Source organism: Cebus imitator, unplaced genomic scaffold (assembly GCF_001604975.1).
Source record: "Cebus imitator isolate Cc_AM_T3 unplaced genomic scaffold, Cebus_imitator-1.0 Scaffold656, whole genome shotgun sequence".
In the NCBI taxonomy this organism is placed as follows: Eukaryota; Metazoa; Chordata; class Mammalia; order Primates; family Cebidae; genus Cebus; species Cebus imitator.
The window spans coordinates 260,987-268,301 of record NW_016107971.1 but is presented as its reverse complement, the minus strand read 5'-3'; the positions used below and the strand labels follow the sequence as shown (position 1 = coordinate 268,301).

Sequence of the window (7,315 nt, the reverse complement as noted above, 5' to 3'; positions counted from 1 at the left end):
AGGAGAATTGCCTGAACCCAGGAGGCGGAGGTTGCGGTGAGCCGAGATCGCGCCATTGCACTCCAGCCTGGGTAACAAGAGCGAAACTCCATCTCAAAAAAACAAAAAACAAACAAACAAAAAAAAAGTTTAAAAAAGAAAGAAATGGAAAAAAGGTCGGAATAAAAGACAACTCTCAATAAATGTTACACCAAGCTTGTCCAGCCCATGACCCACTGGCCGCATGCAGCCCAGGACGGCTGTGAATGCAGTCTAACAACAGAAATTTGTAAACTTTCTTAAAACATTATGAAATTATTTTGCTTTTTTTTTTTTTTTTTTTTAGTGGCCCAAGACAATCCTTCTGCCAACATGGCCCAGAGAAGACAAAAGATAACACTCCTGTGTTAGAAAATGCAAACAGCCAACATGTTTCTACTCACAGTTGTTCACATGTACACAAAACTGCCTGATTCCATTAGAATCCATGAAAACTCTTGAAGGAAATGGGGAATTACTCCTGAAGATAAGAGAGCTGTCTACACAAACCCAGCTTGAAGACCTGTGAGGAAAGAAAAGGGAGAAGATATATTTAGAAGGGGCGGGGCAGGTCCAAAGAAGAGTGCCCTAGCAATATTGGTCAGATTCCAAAGAGAGGACTCCTTGGCACCCATAGGACGACACGAAGGTCTTATTCTACTGGCCAGCCCTGCTATAGAGAATCAGAAAAAGCAATTCCTAGGAAAAACTAAGGGAATGTACTAGGAGTAGAAGTAGGGGCGAGAGGCACAAAGACTAACTCTTCTTACATTCAAATGTTACCCACTATAGGCCCCATTCCCCTTTAGGATTCAGTCTGAGCAACGAAGCTCACCTTACGCTGCCCGGAAGGCAGAAGGAGAAAACTGTCCTCGGATGGAGAAGATAGCAGTCCCTGTCGCAGCAGCAATTTATATCACAGGTGCCAGGAGTCAAGTCACAGACACAGATCGGTAAGACTATGAAAGTACAACACAGAGTGGCATGAGGATCCCCAAACTCTCCCAGGTGCTCACCCCACTTCCGACAGCCCCACTCCTGGCTTTGTGGCAGATCACTTTGCTCACAGAATTTTAGATCTCAGAATTAAGTTTCCACCCCCACAACGTTTCCCCTTACCTGGGAAGAGGTCCACAGTCCTATTCCCAGGCGCCGAGGGGGTCACGAGAGTAGGGACCACAGTAGAGATCCCAGACACAGCCAGGGGAGTTGCAATAGCCTCTGAGGAGGAATGGAGGGTTCCGCCATGCGTTCCTGGCTCCAGCGCCGAAGACGTGGGCACTGCCCCTGATGGGGAGGAAGAGGGCTGAGGCCGGATGCCCTTGGGGAACATCAGGAAGAAAACTTGCAGGAGCGCGAGCTGTGAGGTGCGCATGGGGCAGTCAGAATCTCCTGGGTCCAACGTGAGCCTCCGCTGTCTGCAGACGCGCTGCCAGAGCGTGGGTGGGAGGGGTAGCATAGCGTCTGACGCCAACCGCGTGCCTCTTCTCATTGGCTCTTGCGAAGGCTGAGAGCTCTTCAGCCAATGGAAAGCGAGGTTATTACAGTTCTTTCAGGATCCTCCCTCCTCCTTAATGCGGACCGAGCCTTGTCTCCGTTGCCTGGCAACCGCCAATGGAGAAGGCGCTCTTGCGCCTTCTCTCCGCTGGGTGGCGGTAGGAGTTCGGCGGACCCACAGGTTCCACGCAGACTTCGCGGTCCAGAGGACTGAGCCCGGCCTCCGTTCAGGGAAACCCCAGAGGCCGGAACTAGAATTGCACATTTTTTTTCACCTGGGATTCCAACGGTGAGAAACACTTTTTATGGAAGAATAATGTTCTCAGGTGGGGGAAACACACGTAAGGTCACATACCTTAAAAACAGTCTCCTCTGAATATGGATTTTTTTGAAAACACATTAGAAATAATGCCCATTCAGCTCCTAACATTTTATTTTTTTTATTTTTTTTCTAACATTTTAACATTGAGAAAATTTTAAAACCCTCAATAAATGCATCAGATCATTAAAGGTGGACTGCATGTTTGTTGTCAGAAAAAAACAGTGAGAGAAAAATAAGAAAAAAGAGTAGGAAAAATGTGAGAAAATAGGGAGAGAAAGTAAAAAAAAAAAAAAAAAAAAAAGCCTTTGGCTGAAGGCAGAAGGGAAACCAGGAGGAAGCGGTGAGCCGAGATCGTGCCATTGCACTCCAGCCTGGGTAACAAGAGTGAAACTCCGTCTAAAAAAAAAAAAAAAAAAAAAGGAACATTGTCTAGGAGGTGAGAAAATAAGATGCAGGAATGGAAATAGCCAAGGGATAGAGACGAAAACCTTTTTTTTTTTTGCCGTGTTAATGACCAATTTTAAAAGCCTCTCTAGGAGGTTCTTGTTCTTTCCAGGAACGGCGTGCCTCTTCTGATTCCTCACAGCCTCACAGCAGCGTGGGCCATGTGACCTTCCTGCAATGTTGGAAATGTGCCATAGCTGCACTGTACAGCATGGGAGTCATGTGCATTATGTGGCAATTTTGTGCCCTTGAAATGTGGCTAGTGTGACTGAGGAGCTGAATTTTTTTTTTTTTTTTAGATAGAGTTTTGCTCTGTCACCCAGGCTGGAGTGCAGTGGCATGATCTCAGCTCACTGCAACCTCTGCCTCCAGGGTTTGAGTGATTCACCTGCTTCAGCCTCCCAAGTAGCTGGGATTACAGGTGCACACCACCAGCTTGGCTAATTTTTTTTTTTTTTCCCAGTAGAGACGTAGGTTTCACCATGTTGTCCAGGGTGGTCTTGAACTCCTAGCCTCAAGTGATCTGCCCACCTTGGCCTCCCCAAAGTGCTGGGATTACAGGTGTGAGCCGATGTGCCCAGCCTGAATTTTTTTAATTTTTAAATTGTAATGAATTCAAAGTTAACCATAGGTGTGAGTAGCTACAATATTGTACAGTGGGACTGTAGATGATCAAAATCTTGCTCCTCCTAGACCCAGTGTTTTTCTGTGTCCTCAGTTCTGACATCTGGATTATTTCAGATATTTAGTTTTAGTATATAAATTAACATCTGTTATCTAAAATCTGGTACACTTACCTAAAATCTAGTCAATATCTCCCTTTACAAGTGAATTGCTTAACTCAGGTAAGTGTTAGGACACTTGTCTTTACTTGCATTCTCTTACAAGATCTTTATTTTCTAATGTTTTGAAGTCAGTAGCTAAATGTATCTCTGTGTTATAAATGTTTTCAAATATGTTTTTATGTTATTGTGTGATGGACAGCTATGAGAGAGATGCATATTTGTGTTTGGTCTTAAAACATTTATTTACCTTACTAGTAATTTCTATAGGAAAAGACAAAGTTCTGATTATTCAAATTATATGATTATGTGTATATATTAGATTGTAAATTCCAAGAAACAGGGAATTTTCTGTTTGTTCATTGAAGTATCCCCATGCCTAGAACAGTGTCTGGGACATGTTAGATGTCCATTAAATATTTTAAAAATATGTTAAAAATTGTTTTGTTGAACTCTTTAGAATTAATTCTTTGAACATTTTTAGTTTATTTCAGGATTGTATTGCTTTCTATACAATTTCTTTTTTTTTTTTTTTTGCAACCAATTTACCATGTAATGACCTTTCTATAAAATTTCTATTGTACATCTGATTAGGGACTATTTTAGATTTCAAAGTTTGGAATTTAAATGGCAACTGTCAATCAATTAAATTATTAATTTATCAGTGTTGGCAAAATACTGTTGGTTGAAGTAATTTTAGGGATGAGTGACAAGGAAATAATGTTTCAGGATCTTTTTGAGTTGCTTTTTCTTATTTTTTAATTTTAACACAACCTTTTTTTAGAAAAGTTAAATTTTTTCTCTCTTTTTTTTATAGTTGAGCAAAAAGACTATTTGTATTTCTGTTTTTGAACTTATTTTACTTTATTGATTTTATTTATTTATTTATTTGAGACAGAGTCTTGCTCTGTCATCCAGGCTGGAGTGCAGTGGCATGATCTTGAGTCACTGCAACCTATATCTCCTAGGTTCAAACAATTTTCCTGCCTCAGCCTCCCTAGTAGCTGGGACTATGGGTGTACCCACCATGCCCAGCTAATTTTTGCATTTTTAACAGAGATGGAGTTTCATCATGTTGGCCAAGCTGGTCTCAAACTCCTGACCTCAAGTGATTCGCCCACCTCAGCCTTCCAAAGTGCTGGGATTACAGGCATGAGCCACTGTGCCTAGCCTGTATTGCTGTTTTGTGTTTGTAAGAATCTCTGTAATACAGAACTCTCAATACTTTTGAGATCTAATATTAAAATCGGAAAGATAATTTTGTGGATGAAGAATGAAATTTATTCACATGTGTCATGCAGATGTCAGTTTTAGTATGAGGACCAAGTCTTAAATTGAGATCATATGACATCACCTCAGAAGCAGAGATTTCCAAATTGGATCATATGATACTAGCATTGTATGTGTTTGGGATTAAAACAGTTTAATATGTAACTAGAAATTTAGCAAGGAGATTCTATTGAGATGGCAGACAAAAAACAAGTTCTATCCTTTTCCCACTTCTCCCTCCTTTTCCAAAATCTCTAAAAATTACAGAAAACTTAGATACACACATACTTGTGCATACATGAACATGCCTAGAATTGAAATACATGAAGGTGTGCTCTCATAGGCCAGGCATTTTAAGAATACTTGAAAAATAGAAGGCAGATGGGATTGAACTGAAGGTGGACAGACAACAGTTGTATAATAACGGCCTTATGCAGAAATGGAAATGACTCTTGGAGTGTTCTAAGCACACAGAAAGAAGCTATTGGTTATCAATAGTGGCCTTTAGGCAATTCTATGAGTTATTGATTGAAACCATTGTAGGAAGAGCCAGGTCAGCCTCTCAACCTTACCCCTACTTTTACTTGCAGTGGATAGCAGAAGAATTTGCCCCTAAAAGTGGTGGTGGGATTAGCAGGAGGCAGTCCATGTACACTTTTACTGAAAAGGCAGGACAGTGCCCTGGATGGCTTCTGACATTTAGAAGGAAAAGAGAGGCCCCATATTTTGAGACTGGTCCTAGCCTACTGCTAGTTTCGCATGTCTCCTCCAAAATTCATTTCGAAACTTAAACCCCCAATGTGCAGTATTGAGAGGTGCGATCTTTAAGAGGTGATTGGATCATGAGGTCTCTGCCTTCCTGAATGGACTAATCCATTCACGGGTTAATGGATTAATGGTTTAATGGATTAATGCTTTGTCATGCAAGAGGAACTGGTGGCTTTACAAGAAGAGGAAGAGGGACCTGAGTTAGCAAGTTAACACGCTCAGCTTCCTTACCATGTGATGTCTTGTGCCCCCTTGGGACACCGAAGAGAGTTCCCACCAGCAAGAAAGTTCTTATGGGCTTCCCGGCCTCCACACTGTAAGAAACGAATTCCCTTTCTTTATAACTTACCCTGTTTCAGACATTCTGTTACAAGCAAAAGAAAATGAATGAAGACAGAAAACTGGTACCAAGAAGTGGGATTTTGCTGATGACGAATACCTGAAAATGGGGAAGCAGCTTTGGAACTAGGTAAGGAGCAGGGGCTGGAAGAGTTTGGAGGAGCAGGCTATAAAATGACGGTATTTCAGTGAATGGAGCATTAAAGGTGATTCTGGTGAGACTCAGAAAACAAAAAGACAAGGGAACATTTGGAATTTCTTTTGAGATTTGTTAAGTGGCTGTAACCAGAATACAGATAGAAATATGGACATTTCTGAGATTTGAGATGAAACTGAGGAAGGTGGTATTGGAAACTGGAGTAAAGTCCATCCTTGTTATAAATTGGCAAAGAACTTGGCTGAACTGTGTCCGTGCTTGAGGGCGTGGTGGAGGTCCAAACTTGAGATTAATGAACTAGGGTGTCTGGCAAAAGAAATTCCTAAGCCAAATGTGGAAGGAGCTACATGATTACATTTGGCAGCTTATGCTGATATTCAGAAGCAAAGGAATAATTTAAAGGTAGAATTTATCATGAAAAGGTAAGCAGAGTGGAAAGATTTGGATAGCTCTCAGCCTGACCACGTAAAGAGTATAAAAGCATGTTCAGCAGAGGAAACCAAGAGTGAAGCCCAGTGACTGTTTGCTAATGAGATTAGCTTGGATAAAAGAGAGACAGGTGCTATTCCTTTAGACAAGGGAAGAAAAATACCAAAGGCATTTTAAAGATCTTAGAGGGTGCCCCTACCATCATAGGCCCAGACGCATAGGAGGTCAGAATTGTTTCAGAGGACAGGTAAGGGTACTTTGCACAGGCTCACTGCCCAGGGCCACCTCAAGAGTCCCCACCAGCAAGATGGCTCTCTCCGGATATGCCTCTTTGACCTTGGACTTCCCAGGCTCCATAACTGTAAGAAATAAATTTCTTTTCTTTATAAATTACCCAGTTCTAGGTATTCCGTTATAAGCAACAGAAAATGGACTAAGATACACACCTTGTGAAACTCCACATCTACCATTTTGTCCTTCAAAAATCCTGCAGGTGGAATGCAATAAGCAGATCCCACATGTGCACATGCTAACAGGGAATCTCAGTTACCAAGGTGAACACACACTCAAAAGATCTACAGTTGAAAATGAAAAAACCCAGCAAACAAAAAAAGGATATAATACTCAAGAAACATTAAAGCCTGAGGCCGGGTACCGTGGCTCACACCTATTGTCCTAGCATTTGGGAGGCAGAAGCAGGAGGACTGCTTGAGCCAGGGAGGTTGAGGGTGCAGGGAGCCATGATCACACCAGTGCGTTCCACCCTGGGCGACAGAGTGAGACCCTGTCTCTAAAAAAAGAAAAAAAAAATTTTAAAGGAAAAGTTAGAAAAATACAAATATAATTAAGATTTATAGAGAGACACAAGAGAATTTTGCATCTATTAAAGAGGAATCAACTAAGAATTGTGGTTAAAGATTGAAGAAAAATGCACATTTGGGCCGGGTGAGGTGGCTGATGCCTCTGTAATCCCTGCAGTTTGGGAGACTGAGGCAGGATGATTGCCTAAGTTCAGGAGTTAGAGACCAGCTTGGGCAACAGGGTGAAATCCTGTCTCTACAAAAAATAAAAATTAGCTGGGTGTAGTAGTGCATACCTGTAGTTCCAGCTACCCAGGAGGCTGTGGTTGGGAGGATCACTTGAACCCAGGAGGTCGAGGCTGCACCACAGTGAGCCCTGATTGCACCACAGCACTCCAGCCTGGGTGACAGAGCAAGATCTTGTTTAAAAAAAAAAGAAAAATCCATTGTATCAGGAAGGGAGAGTGGGAACTCTCAGGCACAAGCTGAA

General features: G+C 42.0%; 2 protein-coding genes across 3 annotated transcripts in view; one reads left to right on the top strand and one right to left on the bottom strand.

The window, feature by feature from the left end:
• TCTN3 (tectonic family member 3) overlaps positions 1-1,623 on the bottom strand; it is a 27,788-nt gene extending 26,165 nt beyond the window's left edge. The window contains exons 1-3 of the mRNA XM_017518019.2: positions 1,138-1,623; positions 854-977; positions 423-541 (exon numbers count right to left, since the gene is read on the bottom strand). Of these exons, the coding sequence (XP_017373508.1) occupies positions 423-541; positions 854-977; positions 1,138-1,510 (616 nt within the window). The 5' untranslated portion in view covers positions 1,511-1,623. The remainder of the gene's footprint in view (positions 1-422; positions 542-853; positions 978-1,137) is intronic.
• A 3,700-nt stretch (positions 1,624-5,323) lies between these two features.
• ENTPD1 (ectonucleoside triphosphate diphosphohydrolase 1) overlaps positions 5,324-7,315 on the top strand; it is a 162,805-nt gene continuing 160,813 nt past the window's right edge. Inside the window, exon 1 of one of the 2 annotated variants that reach the window (XM_037734709.1) lies at positions 5,324-5,569. The gene's annotated coding sequence lies outside the window, so the exon portion shown is untranslated. The remainder of the gene's footprint in view (positions 5,570-7,315) is intronic. The other variant, XM_037734710.1, reaches the window with a different exon arrangement.